This window comes from Colias croceus, chromosome 6 (assembly GCF_905220415.1).
Source record: "Colias croceus chromosome 6, ilColCroc2.1".
Taxonomy (NCBI): Eukaryota; Metazoa; Arthropoda; class Insecta; order Lepidoptera; family Pieridae; genus Colias; species Colias croceus.
The window spans coordinates 10,729,048-10,750,980 of record NC_059542.1 but is presented as its reverse complement, the minus strand read 5'-3'; the positions used below and the strand labels follow the sequence as shown (position 1 = coordinate 10,750,980).

At 32.9% G+C, this 21,933-nt stretch overlaps 1 protein-coding gene across 1 annotated transcript in view; it reads right to left on the bottom strand.

The window, feature by feature from the left end:
* LOC123692429 (elongation of very long chain fatty acids protein 7-like) overlaps window positions 1–21,933 on the bottom strand; it is a 56,602-nt gene that overhangs the window by 17,298 nt on the left and 17,371 nt on the right. Inside the window, exon 2 of the mRNA XM_045637174.1 lies at window positions 17,369–17,434. Coding sequence (XP_045493130.1) covers window positions 17,369–17,434 — 66 coding nt within the window. The remainder of the gene's footprint in view (window positions 1–17,368; window positions 17,435–21,933) is intronic.

Here is a 21,933-nt window from a genome sequence, read left to right as displayed (position 1 = left end):
CAATATACAGATACATACAGTAAGGAAATTTCATACAAAATTTTCGAAATGGCTCCCCCCCCCATAAAGCGTGTTTTCGAGGGTATTGAGGGGGATCGATAGTAGCGGGTGACACATCCACAGATTTTGAATATAGTATGGAAAAAAGTTTAAAGTGATGTCATTTCACATTAAATAAATATCGATTGTTTCAGTTTGTAGCCCTTTCAATAAATATATATCTGTATCGTATCTGACTACAAGTTAAAAAGAGACTATTTTTTAATTTCTATAGATATGGCAGTATGAGTTTTAAATTATATTGACATATTTTCTACCAAAATGATAGCTACAAATAGTACCTATTAGGAGTCCAGTCTGTTTAAAGACCGCATCTATTTTTTACGCAATCTAGAAGAGCACGAAAATCTAAAAAATGGAAACCTTAAAAAATCTTGTTTAAATTTATGTGCATAATTACGTAAATATTAGGGAAGAAAAAGATAGATATTATAATAATTATTTTATTTTTATCGATACGTGACTTTACCACTTTGTCAAGCACTAAGCCTGTCAAACTATTTTCTTTTTCATCCTAAAACAAAAAGGTTATATAAAAGGAGGTTCTATGTTCGTATAATAATAATTTTAATTTATTTTTGCATATTTTGTGTTTTTTAATTTAATTTAATTTATCGTTTTAAAAATAATTTAGTAGGTATACCTACATACAAGTATTGTTAATTCTGGTTTAAAATAATTATTGAATACTTATATGTATCATAAAAATATCAAGCATTATAAATAATTTAGGTAGGTAGTAGGTACCTACATTAAAATAGCCTTCGGCGTCCAAAAAAGACAAGATTTCGAAATATAGCACTGAAAAAAACGTACCTATTTACTTTTACAAGGTATATATTTTATTGAGATTGTTTCTTCTTGTAAATTCATATTTAGGCTACACCATTTTTTAATTTTAACGGGTTTTAATCTCAAAATTACCACAAAGTCAACTGTGAAAAAAAGCAAACAGAAATATACAGGCCGAATTGATAACCTCCTCCATTTTTTAAGTCGGTTAAATATCAAAAAGGTAACAGCCCTATAGCTATATGTCATAATTTCATCGCAGGGGCTTAGTTTCCTAACTGTATGTACGTAGTATATATCTGTCAACTGTGTTAATACCACAATATACAGTATGTACGTAGTATATATCTGTCAACTGTGTTAATACTTAGGTTTTTTATTTTTTACTAACAAATGGATCTGCGATATCCGAATTCTTATGCTAAATAAAATAAATAAATAAATAGGCTATATAATATATACCATCACATTAAGACCAATAAGAGCAGAGCAATGCGGGTAAAACCGCGAGGCACAGCTAGTATTAATAATCGAATCAATAGTTATCAATTAGCCGACATTTAAACTCATTACATACTTTTTATGCAAAGGTCATTGTCTTTTAATGTGTGTTTTTCATTTCAAACACAATAAGGAAAACGGAAAATTGCATAGGTCAGTTTATTATACTAACAAAAATGTTATTTTGGTAGAACAGGTTATGGTTCAAAATAAATAAACATTATATAACATTAGCTTTAAAAATAATAAACAACTATTTTTGGGCGTGGGACTTCTCGATTGTATAATTGGCAATTCAATTTAATGTATAAGTAAATATTCATAATAGATAAAGATTTTATAGTACACAAGCGGTGGGCCCCAGCTTCACCCACGGTACATATTTACGTTTTCTCTACGGACCGACTTAAACATGTTCAGTTTTTATGTTAAAAATAATTATTATAAGTAAGTTTAATCTTATTTAAAGCCTTTGATTGAATATTTATGTCTACATTGTTGCATTGTATTTGCAAGCATAATACATTACATATGAGATGTATGTATGTACATTATGGATGCCTACATACAATTATTCTCAGGTGGAAGATGACTTTTATAAACAACGTTTATATAACAAAAAAAGACGTGTGGCACTCGGGGACTGCCGCGGTAAAGCTATTGCATAGAATGCCTTCAAGCCACACCTCCGAGCCCGTCGGAGTGGGGAGCGTGAGGTTCTTTCGTTACGGAATTTCTCGATTCGGTCCCTGCGCTCAAGGCCCGCAATAAAATCTATGCAATAGCTTATAAGTCTACTAGCTATACATTGAGATATACATATGGAGACGACACCGCCTACATCACTTATGTTCCGCTCAACATACGCCATATGGCTTAACTGCACGCTCATTTTTTATTTGTTTTAAAGTGAAACGCATCAAATATGCCTTCGTGTGTGTTACGATATTGCACAAATAATACGGAAAAGTGCAAAGGAATAACTTTCATCGGTAAGTACCTAACTAGATTAATTTTTAAAACTTAGAGCAAAAAAATGGCGCACAGATTTTGTTCGTGGTGTCTCCTCCATACGTAGTAATATTATCTCAATGCTAATAAATAATAAAAATCCATCGCCAAATATTTTGCTAAGCGTAGAACTTTTGAGCGGCTCTACCAACGGTATTTTTTTACGTTTTTGTTAAGGAACAAGGGAGGTTCGGATAGAAAATATGAAAAAGGGTCAATAGGGCAGAACATCGTCTGCCGGGGCAGCTACTCTAAAACATAGTATAGTTAAAACAAAGTTTTCTCTGCCCCAATGTCCCTTTGTATACGTAAATCTTTAAAACTACCTACGCAACGGATTTTGATGCGGATTTTAATAGATAGTGATTAAAGAGGAAGGTTTTAGTGTATAATTTATTAGGTTTTAGACAAAGCTGTCGAAGCCGCGGGTGGTAAGCTAGTACAGAATAAAATTATCTAATATCTGAAACGTATTTGTAAACAGTTTTAAAAAATGTATAATATATTTCAAGGGCAATGTTTATTATGGATGTAGTAAAAAATGGTTTACTCTCGTTATTATAATTTAAACATAAAAAATTGCTCCCTCATATTACAACAAAAAATCCGTTTTGGTACAACACCTCCGTCTTTTTGGCAGATCGGACGTATCCAAAAATCTATACTAATATTATAAAGCTGAAGAGTTTGTTTGTTTGAACGCGCTAATCTCAGGAACTACTGGTCCGATTTGAAAAATTCTTTCGGTGTTAGATAGTCCATTTATCGAGGAAGGCTATAGGCTATATTATATCATCACGCTAAGACCAACGGGAGCGGAGCAATGCGGGTGTAACCGCGGGGAACAGCTAGTAACAAATAAAATTAAGATGTTATTATAATAATTACTTTGTAATTATAAATTATTTATACAGTCGAGAAATATCATATTCAGATAAGGTGAGTCGAGCGAACTATATTATAGTATACATATAATAAATAACTAATTGGTGCTAAATACAATGTTTAAAATTAAACTTCTATTTTCCTCTATATTATAAATAACATAAGTATCTATGTAAACAAGCGTCGCATGTTAGGTTAATAATTACATTTAACGTAAATGACCACAACTTTTATAATATACTAGGTTTCCGCCCGCGGCTTCGCCCGCGCAGTCAAAGAAAAACCCGCATAGTTCAAGTTCCCGTGGGATTTCCGGGGTTAAGTCATTTTCTCGGGATAAAAAGTACCCTATGTCCTTTCTCGGGTAAAAAAATATCCCACCAAAAACATAAATGTAAAATTTGGAGCCGAGTTCAATCGTTGACTTAATTTGCCAAAAAAAGAAATGAGATCTAAATGTGTGCCAAGTTCTGCAGACAGTCCAGAAATTTATTTACAAAGATGTATTAAGTTCTTAGGTTGACTGAAAACTCAATTGTTTTATTTTCCCTTAGAGAACAATGTTTATTCCAAAATATAACTTTTTAAATTTGAATAATATAATTATTTTCACAAAGCAAACAACTAATGACCTATTGAACCCCATAATTTGATGAGGCTAGTTTTTAGAACCTCACAAAATATAAAGTACAGTATGTAAAACTAGCCTCATCAAATTATGGGGTTCAATAGGTCATTAGTTGTTTCCTTTGTGAAAATAATTATATTATTCAAATTTAAAAAGTTATATTTTGGAATAAACATTGTTCTCTAAGGGAAAATAAAACAATTGAGTTTTCAGTCAACCTAAGAACTTAATACATCTTTGTAAATAAATTTCTGGACTGTCTGCAGAACTTGGCACACATTTAGATCTCATTTCTTTTTTTGGCAAATTAAGTCAACGATTGAACTCGGCTCCAAATTTTACATTTATGTTTTTGGTGGGATATCATTACTTTTTGTACAGAAAATTACTCTGCAAATTTGATTTACTTTATGAATATAATACTTTTTATATACGATTTTTTTTTATTTTTTCTTGCGGTTTCTCTGTATGGTTTGTTTAGTATTATCCTTACTAATATTATAAATGCGAAAGTAACTCTGTCTGTCTGTCTGTTACTCAATCACGCCTAAACTACTGACCCAATTTGCATGAAATTTGGTATGGAGATATTTTGATACCCGAGAAAGGACATAGGCTACTTTTTATTGCGAAATATGTACCACGGGCGTAGCCGGGGCGGACCGCTAGTTTTCTATATTTTCTTATATGTTATGAATGTCAGCGCACATTGCCCCGTCATTACCTGCAATTTTTTAAACTCGTTTTCTGTTTAAAAGATTACATGATTTTCCAAACATCCAGCGTGAATTTGTACACACACTATTACCAAGATGCAAAGATCGTTGTAGAAGAATCGTCGCCTTACTCCATGACGTTACGGTATTGCCATGACGCGATCTTAAAATTTTACTCTAAACGCGCCTAAAGATGTTTCACTCATATTAATATTACGCAAATTAAATCATTTCGACCTTCGACGAAGCCTTCTTCCATTACACCATTTAAGGTAATTATTTTTGCATGCTTGTATTGGCTGAACATGTTTGTGCTTTATTAATATAATTGTATCACCATTGAATACCATGTTTAAAGCAAAATAAAGATTTTATTTATTTATTTATTAACTAAACTAAACACTCATAAATAAAGAATAAATAAATGTGAATATGTAAAATTATATATTATTTTTAACTGTATGAGCAATATTTTTATTACAATTTTCTTTTATTTTACGTTTAATAACAGTTTTGAATAAAGAAATCATGCAATCGAAGTAATCCACCCTAGCGATACTAGCGCGAGTGAGTGTGATGTCAGAGGCGCTTCGAATCTACAGATGTTTCGTCCTAAAATATGTAAACTTCAATAATCTATATCTCAGTCATTTATTGATGGATTTCAAAATTTTTTTCGGCCACTGATTAGTTTTGATCTATTTTTTAAGACTAGTAAGGTGAATATACTATTTTCTATTTTTTTAAACTTTTCCATTTTTCCATACAAACAAAATTAATGTCATTGAAAAAAAAATTAAATACAAATAAATTCAGTATTTTCTGATTTTTTCCTTTGTACACTCACTATTACCTAGCTGATTACAAAATTTGAACTTTCTAGGTCATCTGGAAGTGGGTTAGGTTTTGTATATGTCTATAAGTCAGTCAGTCTTAAAAATTGCGATTTTTGGATATTAATATCTACGCAACTGTTTAATCTGTATTTATGAAATTTAAGGTTCTTGTTTATCTTGAGGTCCTCTTGATATGTACCAAATTTGGTTTATTTAACTTAAATAGTTTTCGAGTTATAAGGGGGTGAAAAGTGGCTCGAAATGGTTCGTGTAAATATACACACGGCTGCTGCTCGCCAGTTCTCTTCGCTTGAACTCGGCTTGACACGCTGCCGCGTGTCTAGATCTCCATACCTCATGAAAATTGGTTCAGTAGTTTAGTAGAAAAATGATGGTCAGAACGCTGATACCGGATACCTTAAGATACTATAACGTGTTATATTAGAGTATCTTAACATAAAATATTATAGTATCTTCACCGTGTGTGACGCGGAAATATTATTTTTATACAGTAAATCAATAGTTTTGAACCTATACTAATGTTATAAAGCTGAAGAGTTTATTTGAACGCGCTCATCTCAGGAACCACGGGAACTCATCGATATGAAAAAATATTTCACTGTTAGATGGTCCATTAATGATATCCATACTAATATTATAAATGCGAAAGTAACTCTATCTGTCTGTCTGTTACTCAATCACGCCTTAACTACTGAACCAATTTGCATGAAATTTGGTATGGAGATATTATTGATACCCGAGAAAGGACATAGGCTACTTAGGGACATAGGATAGGTTTTATCCCGGAAATCCCACGGGAATGGGAACTATACGGGTTTTTCTTTGACTGCGCGGGCGAAGCCGCGGGCGAAAAGCTAGTAGGCTATATTATATCATAACATTAAGACCAATAAGTGCAGGGCAATACGGGTAAAACCGCGGGGCATAACTAGTATTAATAATCGAATCAATAGTTATCAATTAGCCGACATTTAAACTCATTACATACTTTTTATGCAAAGGTCATTGTCTTTTAATGTGTGTTTTTCATTTCAAACACAATAAGGAAAACGGAAAATTGCATAGGTCAGTTTATTATACTAACAAAAATGTTATTTTGGTAAAACAGGTTATGGTTCAAAATAAATAAACATTTTATAACATTAGCTTTAAAAATAATAAACAACTATTTTTGGGCGTGGGACTACTCGATTGTATAATTGGCAATTCAATTTAATGTATAAGTAAATATTCATAATAGATAAAGATTTTATAGTACACAAGCGGTGGGCCCCAGCTTCACCCACGGTACATATTTACGTTTTCTCTACATAAAAACCATCCTCGTACTTCAAGGAATATAATAAAAAGAATTATCGAAATCGGTCCACCCGTTCACGCGTGATGCCGTGACCAAGGAAAACGGGTTTCATTTTTATATATTATTAGCGGTTCGCCCCGGCTTCGCCCGTGGTACATATTCACGTTTTCTTTACATAAGAACCATCCTCGAACTTCAAGGAATATTATAAAAAAAGAATTAACGAAATCGGTTAAGCCGTTCTCAAGTTATGCGCTTACCAACACATTTTGGGATTCATTTTTATATTATAGACAAGATATTATATAGATTACTAGCTGTTGCCCGCGACTTCGTCCGCGATTAGGTCGTTTTTCGTCATTCGTCGTTTAAAAAAAATACGTGACACTTTATTTTAAAATTTTCTTAATTATTGTCTCTTATCAAATTTAAATACATTAAAATTGAACACTCTGATAAGAAAATCTTAAAATCTGAAGAAAACATGAATGTGGTTTAAATTCTACATTACTTAGTATCAAATAATAATCTAAATTAAATGTAGATTAACAGTTTGAGCACACCATTATAGAATATGTACCTAAGTATTAAATTACGTTAGTTTACATAGTAACTTTACTAAAAACACGATGACTATCTTTCGCGCTCGATACCACAAACTAAGCATGTTTGTGGTACGTGGCCCGCGTCACTTTACCCCCCGCGAGTTCCCCTCCGTTGCTATGCGAAAATACATTCGTCGCCCTACTGTAGGAAAAATTGTAATACTGTGGCCTGGGCGTTATAACACGTCCAGGGAGTTCCTGAGTGCCGATATCACCATCTTGAGGAAAAGCTTCTAATGTCGATTTAAAACTGCATACATACGAATTAACCTGTTCTAAAATTATGAAATGAGTTCAGTTTTAAATTTGAGAAATATTGATTTCTTGTATTCCACTATTCGTTGTAGTCGAATACAAAATATATTTAAACAAACTTAGGTTGGCCTTCAGGCAAAAGGGATCCTATCAAATGGTAAACTTGACCTTGTATCTTAAAAGTAAGCATGAACGGATCTTCTGATAATTATTGAGCACCAAAGGATCATTTGAAACGCACTACTATAAGAGCGAATATTGTCTAATAACAGTTTAAAGTTCTAAAAGTAGTGATTTCAAAGGTTCCGGTGTATCTTCAAACGAAAGCCGACTCGCCTTACTACACTTTAAAGCATTACAAAAAGAACATACTACGTTAATATCGCCTATACAGAAGATGATCTGTAATCAATTGTGAGGTTATAAGCAAACCCAATTTTATATTTGTCAGACCACACCACCGAATTCGTAGATTGTTTACCTCAAGACATTAAGACTATGACGAAATCTGTCTGCAGTAAGACGGGCCTCTCGCTATTCGTACGTTTCCAGAGACCGAATAGTTTCAATTCTTAATCTTTCATTAAACAAACTTATTAATCGTTCTTGTCTCATATAATTGTAATATTCGCGTCCCTACTCTAGTCATTGCTTATGCTCATGTTCATCTTATTATGATGCACCCTATCATTTGTCAAACGGTCTTCATATTGAGTAAGTAAAGTTTTTAATTGTGAAAAAATGTATTATGATTTACACTACATATTAACACTCTTTTAACATTTAACATAAAATATAAGTCTGTGAGTGTGTAAAAATAAATCCAGCTAATTACATATTAAACTTATGTTTATAATTTGGTATACGACATGAAAATATATTAATTGTCAAGCAATAATAATACAGATAAATACTGAACATAATAAATAGATATTAAGTAGTATTAGTTAAAATATACTTTGACTACTTTGACTGTTAGTTAAAGTTTATTTTTACTAACAACGTCATGTAAATGAAGAAGAAATAATAATTACCAACGTACTAACCTTTTCTATAATACTTAACACGGCACGTTTTTAGGGTTCCGTAGCCAAAATGGCAAAAACGGAACCCTTATAGTTTCGTCATGTCCGTCTGTCCGTCTGTCCGTCTGTCCGTCTGTCACAGCCGATTTACTCGGAAACTATAAGTACTACAGTGATGAAATTTGATGGGAATATGTGTTGTATGAACCGCTACAAAAATATGACACTAAATAGTAAAAAAAAGAATTGGGGGTGGGGCCCCCCATACATGTAACTGAGGGATGAAATTTTTTTTTCGATGTACATACCCGTGTGGGGTATCAATGGAAAGGTCTTTTAAAATGATATAAAGTTTTCTAAAAAACATTTTTCTTAAAGTGAACGGTTTTTGAGATATCAGCTCTCAAAGTCGTAAAAAGTATGTCCCCCCCCCTCTATTTTTATAACTACGGGGTATAAAATTCTAAAAAAAATAGAGGTGATGCATGCTAATTAACTCTTTCAACGATTTTTGGTTTGATCAAAGTATCTCTTATAGTTTTTGAGATAGGTTGATTTAACTGTAATTTATTATATTTGCTGCTACGGAACCCTTTGTGCGCGAGCCCGACTCGCACTTGGCCGGTTTTTTCAAATTATCTTGCTCAACTCTACTAAAAAATTTGAGGGTTTTGTTGGAACTTTAATATGTAAAAACTATGATATATCTAAACTACGATACAACTTGCATGCGGAAATGCTCATTACAATTGTGAATCTAAAGAATAACTAACAACATACTGTTCAATTTTATTGAGCTGATGAATATCTTTTGCCTGGAAGAAATCACCGTCGCTTAACAAATATAATGTGTTTTCTTATAAAACCGTTACATAATTTATTTTATCTACTTAAATAATGAAAATGATATATTTATAAAATATAAAACATATTATGTAAAATGGTTAAAAATAAATAAATGAAGCAACTACGATTCAAAGAAAACATCTTTTTCAGTGTGAAAATGCTCTAAGCAATCCTGGAAGATGAACTGTATATCATTTACCTACTCTGATCCCAGTACGGTCGGTACGTCGATAGCCATAACGATAAATATTATAATCATAACCGCAAAGTCAAAATAAAAACATTACTTGTAAAGTTGTGAGTGCAAAATTTACGTTTCATTTGGCAATAACATTTTTTTCGGTACTAAAACGTAGTAGTTTGATATGTGGTTGGCTGCCCCTCCTCTCCTTCCTGAAAAATATCCTCCAAAATTTCCCGAGATACTTCCAATGATTGAACCATTGGACGTTGGACATTAACTTCAGTCAAAAATTGACGAAGCGGATGATTACTAATTTCCACTTAATCCTCGCTGCTACTGTCTTTATCATCAAATCATCAATTTTCAAGTGGTGTAGTAAAAATATCAGCAGAAATCGTCTTCCAAAGGCGATATAATTTTATTAGCATTGAATCTGTAAATAAAAAAATCAAAAGTTAACTGTAAATCTATAAAAAAAGCTACTTACAAATAAAATTTTATCAAAAACTTCTGTTCCCAATGCACCTCAAAATTTCATTTCATTTCAATAAATACCTGTAAGTTACAACTTACCTTTTGTGGGAACGCATGATGGTGAAAATTCACAAAACACGAAGATTGCATTTGATATTTTTGGTTTTATGGCATTCAATTGCTTTATAAATATCACTACATAGTATAAAAAAGTCGCTTTCTGTGTCCCTATGTCCCTTTGTATGCTTAAATCTTTAAAACTTCGCAACAGATTTTGATGCGGTTTTTTTAATAGATAGACTGATTCAAGAGGAAGGTTTTAGTAGGTACATAATTTATTAGGTTTTAGACAAAGCGGACGAAGCCGCGGGCGGTAAGTAAATTTATAAAACACGAAGATTTTTAAAATTGTAACTTATGAACACAACAATATATTATTGTACTCTTTGGAACACAATCATTAGATTAACTGTAGATAATGGTGTCTATTTTTACTTAAAATAATAAACATCTACCCTCACTTTAAAAAAATGTAGTTTATTATTTACACGAAATATATCTTATAGGGAACGGAAGATATGGGTTAAAGAGTTAAATAAATAAATAACATAATTATTATATTTAAATTATTAATTTTTAACATTGTGTTCAGTAGTGTTAACATGTAAATTGATTTGATTTTTACGAAATCTCATAGATGGCGCTGTTACAAAATTAACATTATACAACTTACATTCTTTAAGCTATGTTTCTCTTCCCAAGTTACTTAAATGGCATAATTTTTATAGTGTCAATCTAGATATTGTCAAACAACATTTATATATGCGTCATTTGATTATTAATTTCCAATAGTTAACGTGTAAATTGATTTGATTTTTATAACATTTAATAGATGGCGCTGTTTCTAATTTGTCTTTATACTACTAAATTCATTAAACTGTTTCTCTGCCCAAATTACGTAAATGACATAGTTTTTATTTTGTAAAGCTAGATAATAGCATGGCTTACTCGAAACCAACATTTAAACATGAGTCTTTAGATTGTACGCTGTCGTAATACACGGAATACGTAAGAAAAATAAAGGTTCACAGCTCCTCCCCCGTAGGTGATAGCTTGATAATATGTAGCCTATAGCCTCACCCGACCTGTTAGTAATATTCATGCAAAATTTGAAGTCAATCTATGCAGTACTTTTCGAGATTAGCTCAGACAACCATACAGACAAACAGACAAACAGACAAACAGACAAACAGACAAACAGACAAAAATTCTAAAAACTATGTTTTTGGCTTCTATATCGATTATAGATCACGGCCCAGGTATTCTTTTAAAAAAATATTCAATGTACAGTTTTGACTTTCCTACGATTTTATTATATGTATAGATAGATTAGTTAACTATCCCTGTATAGGTTCATTATTCAGCTGACTTAAAAATAAATAAGTACTCAATTCGACTGTATTTTTTTAAGCTATTGCATAGCTTCTTCTATCGCGGGCCTTGAGCGCGGGGACCGAATCGAGAAATTCTGTAACGAGAAAACCTCACGCTCCCCACTCCGACGTTCTCGGAGGTGTGGCTTGAAGGCATGCTAATTGCTATGCAATATCTTTACCGCGACAGTCCCCGAGTGCCACACGTCTTTTTTTTTGTTATTTTTTTTTTGAACTTTTGACTGGGTGAACCGATTTTGATAATATTTTTTTTATTTGACAGCTGGTGCCTGCCATCCTATTTAAATTTGGTTTAATTTTGACTTAAACATGTTCAGTTTTTATGTTAAAAATAATTATTATAAGTAAGTTTAATCTTATTTAAAGCCTTTGATTGAATATTTATGTCTACATTGTTGCATTGTATTTGCAAGCATAATACATTACATATGAGATGTATGTATGTACATTATGGATGCCTACATACAATTATTCTCAGGTGGAAGATGACTTTTATAAACAACGTTTATATAACAAAAAAAGACGTGTGGCACTCGGGGACTGCCGCGGTAAAGCTATTGCATAGAATGCCTTCAAGCCACACCTCCGAGCCCGTCGGAGTGGGGAGCGTGAGGTTCTTTCGTTACGGAATTTCTCGATTCGGTCCCCGCGCTCAAGGCCCGCAATAGAAGCTATGCAATCGCCGGTACAGCCTGAAAATCAGCGCTGCTTTTGTGCAGCATTTTGCTGAGGCTGTCTCCGTTTGCCTAATTGTAAGATAAATATAATGTGTTTGGCTGTGTTTTTTTTGGCAATAAATTTGTTTTCTTTCTTTCTTTCTTTCTTTCAATAGCTTAAAAGTCTACTATACATTGAGATATGGAGACGACACCGCCTACATCACTTATGTTTTTATTTGCTATGTTTTAAAGTGAAATGCATCAAATATGCCTTCGTGTGTGTTACGATATTGCACAAATAATACGGAAAAGTGCAAAGGAATAACTTTCATCGGTAAGTACCTAACTAGATTAATTTTTAAAACTTAGGGCAAAAAAATGGCGCACAGATTTTGCGTGGTGTCTCCTCCATACGTAGTAATATTATCTCAATGCTAATAAATAATAAAAATCCATCGCCAAATATTTTGCTAAGCGTAGAACTTTTGAGCGGCTCTACCAACGGTATTTTTTTACGTTTTTGTTAAGGCACAAGGCCCGCACAAGGGAGGTTCGGATAGAAAATATGAAAAAGGGTCAATAGGGCAGAACATCGTCTGCCGGGGCAGCTACTCTAAAACATAGTATAGTTAAAACAAAGTTTTCTCTGCCCCATTGTCCCTTTGTATACGTAAATCTTTAAAACTACCTACGCAACGGATTTTGATGTGGATTTTAATAGATAGTGATTAAAGAGGAAGGTTTTAGTGTATAATTTACTAACTGTACCCTGCGATTTTACCCGCATTGCTCCGCTCCTGTTGGTCTTAGCGTGGTGATATATACCTAGCCTATAGCCTTCTATAAAGCCTAAATAGGCTATCTAACACCGAAATAATTTTTCAAATCGGACCAGTAGTTACTGAGATTAGCGCGTTCAAACAAACAAACACTTCAGCTTTTTAATATTAGAGTAGATTAGGTTTTAGACAAAGCTGTCGAAGCCGCGGGCGGTAAGTTAGTACAGAATAAAATAAGCTAATATTTTAAACATATTTGTAAACAGTTTTAAAAAATATATAATATATTTCAAGGGCAACGTTTATTATGAATGTAGTAAAAAATGGTTTATTCTCGTTATTATAATTTAAACATAAAAAATTGCTCCCTCATATTACAACAAAAAATCCGTTTTGGTACAACACCTCCGTCTTTTTTGCAGATCGGATAAACAATATGTGCGTAGGTATCCAAAAATCTATACTAATATTATAAAGCTGAAGAGTTTGTTTGTTTGTTTGAACGCGCTAATCTAAGGAACTACTGGTCCGATTTGAAAAATTCCCGATAGCCCATTTATCGAGGAAGGCTATAGGCTATAATTATATATCATCACGCTAAGACCAACGGGAGCGGAGCAATGCGGGTGAAACCGCGGGGAACAGCTAGAAACAAATAAAATTCAGATGAATGAATGAAAATACTTTATTTGCACCAAAAACAAGGAAACAATACGAAAAAACACATACAAACAAACTCATACAAAAAGGCGGCCTTATCGCTAAAGCAGTGCGATCTCTTCCAGGCAACCTTTAGATGTTATTATATTACTTTGTAATTATAAATTATTCATACAGTCGAGAAATATCATATTCAGATAAGGTGAGTCGAGCGAACTATATTATTATAGTATACATAATATTATAATAAATAACTAATTGGTGCTAAATATGTACAATGTTTAAAATTAAACTTCTGTTTTCCTCTATATTAAAAAATATAACATAATAAGTATCTATGTAAACAAGCGTCGCATGTTAAGGTTAATAATTACTTTTAACGTAAATGACCACAACTTTTATAATATACTAGGTTTCCGCCCGCGGCTTCACCCGCGCAGTCAAAGAAAAACCCGCATAGTTCAAGTTCCCGTGGGATTTCCGGGGTTGCGTCATTTTCCCGGGATAAAAAGTAGCCTATGTCCTATGACCTATCTCGGGTATAAAAATATCTCCATACCAAATTTCATGAAAATTGGTTCAGTAGTTTAGGCGTGATTGAGTAACAGACAGACAGACAGAGTTACTTTCGCATTTATAATATTAGTATGGATTTCGTTAGGTAATTTTATCTTAATTCTTCCTAATAAAATAGAAATATTAAATTATTATTGCTTATGTTATGTACTTAATGTTATGTACTTATATTTTATGCTATGACTTTACTCACTAATCAAAATCACTCAAAAACAAAAATATCAAGATAAAGGTATACATAAATTAAAAAATCCGCAGATCTCTGTTAAACACTATACACAAAATATTTTTTTTTAATCAAGGTATTATGATTTTATATTATTTTCGTGATTTCAAACTTTTCAAGTTACAAGGGTTTTGTAAAAAAAATATTGAATTTGATATTCGATATTGCCCCTACAGAAATCAAGTAAAATCTCTGACATAATGTAAATATAGAAAATAGAGTATACTGACATAGATAGAGTATACTATGAAATATTATGACAGAGTATACAGAAGAGTATACTGTAAATATGGAAACACCATGAATAAGTGTTTAGTAAATAATTGAGGTGTCGCTATGTGAAAACAAGTATTTAAACTATGAAGAAATATTTACATCTCAGATTCAATTTGTTTAATAAAGATGCTGCAACCGATTATAATTTTTTTACTCATTGTAAAAATGACGCTGTCATGGTTTAATCTTTTGAATTTTTAATTATGTCCTAGTAGGTATCCTAATGGGGTCACGGACGAATTCTACCTACACCTGTGGCCCTGTAGGTACTTGATGTGGCTTGACGGAACACAGCAGGGTTTTGGTCGGTAGGAATCCGACATAACCCACGGCCCATTCCCCAGAGGCCGTGGGTATCTATGCAAGATTTCCCCACTTAAAAAAAAGGCATCCTAAAGATTGCTACTCACGTACTTAGGTGCTTGCAGCAGGGGCAATAATTGGAATTGCACCCTTAATTGGCTCCTTAATTGTGATGTGTGTAGGCAAGCAGGGGCAATTTGGAGAACAGCTGAAATTGCTCCAATCGCCGTGCAACCGAGATTGTTCATATTGCCCCCGCAGCAGGTAGGTGAGAAGCCGCTTTAATAAAATTGAAATAGAAAGACATCTTCTCCGCTGACTTAGTTTTCATTTACCTTATACTAGCTGATCATGCGTAAAATATCCTTTGAACTTATCAAACCTAGTTCAGCTGTTCACGTGTGATAGAGAGAAATGGAAACTTGTAATAAAGGTTAGCTTCATATTCAGTCGAATGGGGGCGAATGAAAAGAAGCCGTTTATTATAATTTTAAAGAAGTCTTCATAGAGCTTCACAGTTACTTTTAGATTAAGGGCGGCCGTACACGGACCGCTCGAGCAGTTAACGGCTGAGCGACGTACACGGACTGCTCGAGCTGTCGGTCGTTGACGGCTCGAGCCGTCGGTTCTTGACTGCTCGAGCCGTCGCTACCAACTGCTCGAGCCGTTGATTTTTTGACTAGTCGCGTCATTGATTTTCAGGGGGAGAGGAAGCCGTCGACGGCTCTAGCGCAGTCAACGGCTCGAGCAGTCAGTGTATGCCTCACGACCGCTCGCGAGCCGTCAACGGCACGATGGAATTTCGTCATGCAGTTGACGGCTTGAAGCGGTCGCGACGGCTCGAGCCGTCACGTGTACGGCGGTGAATGAATGCCTATAGTTCACCGCGCGGTCGCGGCTTCAAGCGGTCGGTCTCAACTGCTTGAAGCGGTCCGTGTACGGCCGCCCTAACCTAACCGAGTTGGAATCTAGGAATGTCCAGTAAAGTTCCAACCGATAATTTAATAGTAATTCTATTACTCGATAAATCCATCAATAATTGCCATAAAATCGATCCAGACGTTTAGAGTTAAAATGTTGTAACACTATCAGATGTTATTACCTTTCAAAAATGTTATTTACTTATTATAAATTACTCCAGATAATATTATAGTCTGCTACAAACTTAATCAATAGTAATCAACAACGGTTTCAAATTTTGGGTTTGGACGGATTTATATGATTTATATGTACCTACATCAGAATAACACATGAGTACCCATACTTAAATTATTCCCGCAGGTGTGTCCGCGGGTGAAACCGCGCGGCATAGCTAGTCAGGTGGTATAAAACTAAGTCACTGTCATTGTCTTTTCTATATGCTTAAAATCTTTAAAACTACGCAATATATTTTGATGAGGTTTTTTTTAAATAGATAAAGTGGTTATAGGATGGTTTTAGTATATAATTTGTAAGGTTAGGTTAGGTTAGGTTACTAGATTATAAATTCGTATTTCAATCAGTCATAACAACTATGTTGCAAGCCTCGTGACTTCGCTTCGTGAATCATTATTTTCTATTAGGTATACTCTAACATTATTTCAACTATTTGGGATTGTTTTAATTTACATTCTAAGGCCTTGTCTTTTATTGATAAGTATTAAAATAACGTAAAATTATAATACTTAAGCTAAACGAATGAATGGTGTACCAACACTAAAACATACCCAACCAAAAATATATAAGTATGTTTATGCGATGGACCAAGTAGGTAATACCCGAGTTGAAAAATTTTCAACTAAAAATAGGTACTCTAAAGAATTACTGCATCAAGCTTCGGAACGAGCTTTACGCAATACGACCTTTGGCTTATAAAATATATGTAAAAGAATATTGTTTTATGGTAATGTTATATATTATGGTTATATTCTTTATTGCAATAACTCAAAAAACATCAACTGGTATAAATACTATAATTATCTTCCGTCCAAACCATAGCGATTGAATCAAAATTAAACTTAGTATATAACTAGCTTTTCGCCCCGGCTTCGCCCGTGGTACCTACATGTTTACGTTTTTTTTCATAAAAACTATCCTATCTCTCAAGTTGGATTGAACTGCACATGGTGTGCGAATTTTATTATAATCGGTTAAGTGGTTTAGGAGTCCATTGAGGACAAACATTGTGACACGAGATTTGTATATATATTATAAGATTAAGACCAGACATGCGTCTAAATATTAAACCTGTGTCTTAGTAAAAAATGATGAAGCAGATTTAATTATTCTTATTTTTAATGAATAGAATGTTACTTACCACTGTTCCTCTCCATGAACCTTCGGTAAGAATCTACGATCGACATGTTGGTGTTCGCACTCGCGCCTGAAATAAACAAAATTAATATTTATTAAAATCCCTTGAAACATTGGCTTGTTGTTATTGTAAGTTTAAATCGAGAGCAATAATAGTAGGTATTAATACTACAAATTATAATAAACTTTTTCACATAAAAACAAACAAATTGCATAAAAACACTAAATTAGTATTTTTATAATCACTTCAATATCATTCACTATTATTTTGAATAGAAAATATTCACATAAAATCGCAATTATAGTATCCCGCTATTTTTTTTTCTTCTCCATGGCAAATTATTTTCGTCTGCAGAACTTACTCGTTCGGAAATAAACGTGCCAACACAACGTGAGCTTTGTTAATCCTATTGACAAACAACATGCATTCAAATCCAAAATCTTACATAACTTTCACTCCTCAGTGATCACGTTCTTCATATAACATAGGTTTTCAAATGTTAGCTGTATTACAGATAATAAAATAATAAATTAAATTAAATAAATCTCATTTAATTTGTGTAGGTAATTAATATTATGTGATTTATTACATGAAATAATTAATTATGACATACCGATGCAATAACTGTGGCAATAACAATAACACTTAAGCCTCGAAAAATTAAAAAAAAAAAAAAAAACACGCTCCAATCAAAAACTTTCGCGCGCTTTTTCGAACGTCAGAAAAAAGGAACGCGCCGCGCGCCACCGTTGTCGAAAACTGACGTTCAAAAATATTTTAAACGCACAAGTAATTTGGTGTTATTGTGAAATAATTAGCCTTCAAGAGTTACTCGGTTCCTTTCGCACTGTTTCACATTCTTTGAATATTATGTCGTTTATTTGATGAGTCTAATTATTATTGAGTAATTAAGTAATATCTTGCGGTTTTACGTAAAGGCTATAATAATTATAAAACTATAAAATACGAATGGAGATGATATTGAGGCACAGATTACCTACTAGAATATGGTGAGTCAAGATTAAATAACTAGGATATAAAAATATGAGTTTTGATATATTTTATGATTTATTGCATTCTCATTTCTTATTAAGTTATTTCATTTTTGGATTTGAGATTAAAAATGAGTTTTATTTTTTAAACGTAAATGTTTATCAGATTGCATTGTTAAATATACTTACTTAAAACAAACATTAAAAAAAACCAAAGAAATTGTATAGTTCTCACAGTAGGTAATTCGTCATTTATTATGTGAAAATAGAATGTTTTTTTTAATACTTAAACAAAACAACCGCTTATCCAATTATTATAATCTTTATTTATGAGAACAAAATAAATATAATTATTATAATTTTTAATTGAAGATATTACTAATAATAGCTAATACTTTATTAATAGCTGCGCTCTGCGGTTTCACCCGCGTGGCTCCGCTTCTTCTTAGCGTGCTTACCGTTTTGTTATTATATATTTTTAATATAGCCTATAATAGCCTTCCTCGATAAATGGGCTATCCAACACAGAAATAATTTTTCAAATCGGACCAGTTGTTCTTGAGATTAGCGCGTTCAAACGAACAAACAAACTCTTCAGATTTTTAATATTAGTACCTATCTATAGATTAACTTTTTTTTAATGTTTGTTCTCGTTCATATTTAGAATTAGAGTTTAACTCGCTTACAAAAATGTTTGTTCAAAGTTAACTAATAAAATAATATCGTCTATTACAGATCAAGTCCAGTTTGAATAAGGCTTTACAAATTACGGACTATATAAAGCTGTCGATACGAAAGTACCTGTCAATTAGGATTGCAAAATATATCAAGCTTAAATTATTTTAATTTTTAACGTTATTTAATGTAGTTTTTCACATTATATACGTATTTTTATATTATTACACTGTATTCCATCTGTAAAAGCCGAAAATTGTTATACATATAATGCTTGATTATTATTTATTATTATAGACATAGTCATTTTCAGCCATGTAATGAATAATAATGATATATAGGTAATCTATACTTATTATTATAAAGCTGCAGTTTGTTTGTTTGAACACGCTAATCTCAGGAACACCGAAAGAATTTTTCAAATCGTGGTCCGATTTTAAAATTCTTTCGGTGTTAGCCCATTTATCGAGGAAGGCTATAGCTATAATATATCTAATATCATCTAGCTAAGATCAGCAGAAGTGTAGCAATGCGGGTGAAACCGCAGAGCACAGCTAGTATAATATAATCAACTAGCGGCTCGTCCCGGCTTCGCCCGTGGTACATAAAGGTAGCCTATGTTCTTTCTCAGGGTCTAAAGATTGTCTGTGCCAAATTTCATCAAAATCGGTTGAGAGGTTTATGCGTGAAAACCATACATACATACATACATAATTTTCCTCTTTATAATATTAGTATAGACAACAAGACAGCGTAAAACTGTATTAAGGTTCCCATGAGTCTTCAGATTATAAGATTGAAAAGCTATTACAGCATCATGTAATACGATATAAGTAATATTATTAAATACGATACAATACATTGAACCAAAAACAAACCGGCCAAATAACCCAGATATTATACGTGTCAAAGTCGATCCGGTAATTATCGCATACCAAAATGAGATTCGATGGACCCACGCCTAGTCCGCACCGCGCATGCAAGGTCGTTCGGAAGTCCGAAAACAGAAAGTCGTGTCGGAGTCGTGTCGTGATGCAAGAACAACTTTTTAATGTTTTATATATTAATTATGCAGTAGTGGATTATGAATATATACCGTTGTTATTGTTTTTAATTAAAGTGTTTACTGATTTTTCTGTGTTTTATTTTTCTCTGAAAAAGATAGTGGAGTTGGACTTAGTAACTTAATGTGTGGTTGAACTACGAATTTAAATGTATTTGAGATTCGTGATTTTTAAAATTACATATAATATAATTATATGCAGCTTGAATGAATCCACGTGATAAATTAATTATGTTTGAAAATGATTAAAACGAAATGTTTGCCTTTTGCTAATAAACAACAATTTTTAATAAATACTGTAATAATTCGTCATGAAGTACTCCTACAAATTAAATATTATGTTTATTTTAGTTTTAAACAGTACGTTTTACGAAATTCCTTATGTATAGGTATTAGGGATGCGCCGAATACCGAATACATATTCGGTATTCGGCATATTCGGCATCTTTTTCACTATTCGTATTCGGCCGAATTATTCGGTTTAGGTGCCGAATATATTCGGTATGAGTGTTTCTACTTTCTTGGCTATAGAACTAAATAAATAACTTCATATTATGAATGATTTATGTCATACTAAACTGCACAAGTCAAAGAAATCCTATGAAGAATGTGTTGAACCTAAGGTATCTACACTAATATTATAAAGAGGAAAACTTTGTTTGTTTGATTGTAATGAATAGGTTCATAAACTACTGGACCGATTTAAAAAATTCTTTTACCATTCGAAAGCTACATTATCCACGAGTAATATAGGATAGGTTTTATCCCGGAAATTCCACGGGAACGGGAACTATGCGAGTTTTTCTTTGAAACCGCGGGCGGAGCCGCCGGCGGAAAGCTAGTATAAAATAAAACAATCATTACATTTCAAATCAACGTTTATTTTGTAAATTTACATCAACATAATTTAATCATGTTTATTATTAGCACTTACTTAGTAAGTATTTAATATTTATTATACTTTAAATCCTGAAGTCTGAAGACAATGCTTTTAGTCCCAATAGAATATGACACACGAAAAATAACACAATCACACAAATTACACTTAACTTTTGTTTTGTCATCTTGCATTTCATCAAAAAAGTCCCAAGCTCGCGATCTTTTACGTCCGCTCATGTTGCAAACACTAACTTAAAGTAAAAATATAAAACTTTTAAACAATATAAAAATTTTAATATTTTTTTGTTTTAATTTGTAACGTATTCGTGCGATGTTTCAAAACAACTGAGACGGCACGGAGTGCGCGGGCGATATACGCGGGTTACGAAGTAACTATTCTCTAATCTGTGACGCGGGTGGCAGACGGTGAGGTAAGGCTCGCTCGCCACCGAGCCAGCAGCTACTTGCGACCCGTTAGAATCCGTTTACGCATCAAAACACATCAAAACATTGAACCGAATAATTCGGCCGAATATTCGGTTCGGTAAGGTTTTAACCGAATAGTATTCGGTATTCGGTTATTCGGTGAAACCACTATTCGGCGCATCTCTAATAGGTATTATTCTAAGTGGTATTATGAAAACAGACAATGTGTCGAAGGCTTGATAATTTGAAACAAAATTTATGGAGCTATTAAAAACACCTACAAGAATATAAATGCGCAAAGTAAAGAGTTCTTACTCAATACAGCAGGTACGTACGGTTTCAAATAAGTAAATAATAATATACATAAAATATAATAATATACTCATGGTACGAAAATAATTAAATATGGCTAGATAAATAGATAGGTACTTTTTTCATTGCTATTTTGTACGCATAAGTATATGTAGACATTAATACTTAAGGCTAGTGTCCACTTGTCAGCATCGTACGCATCGCACATCGTCAATACCGAC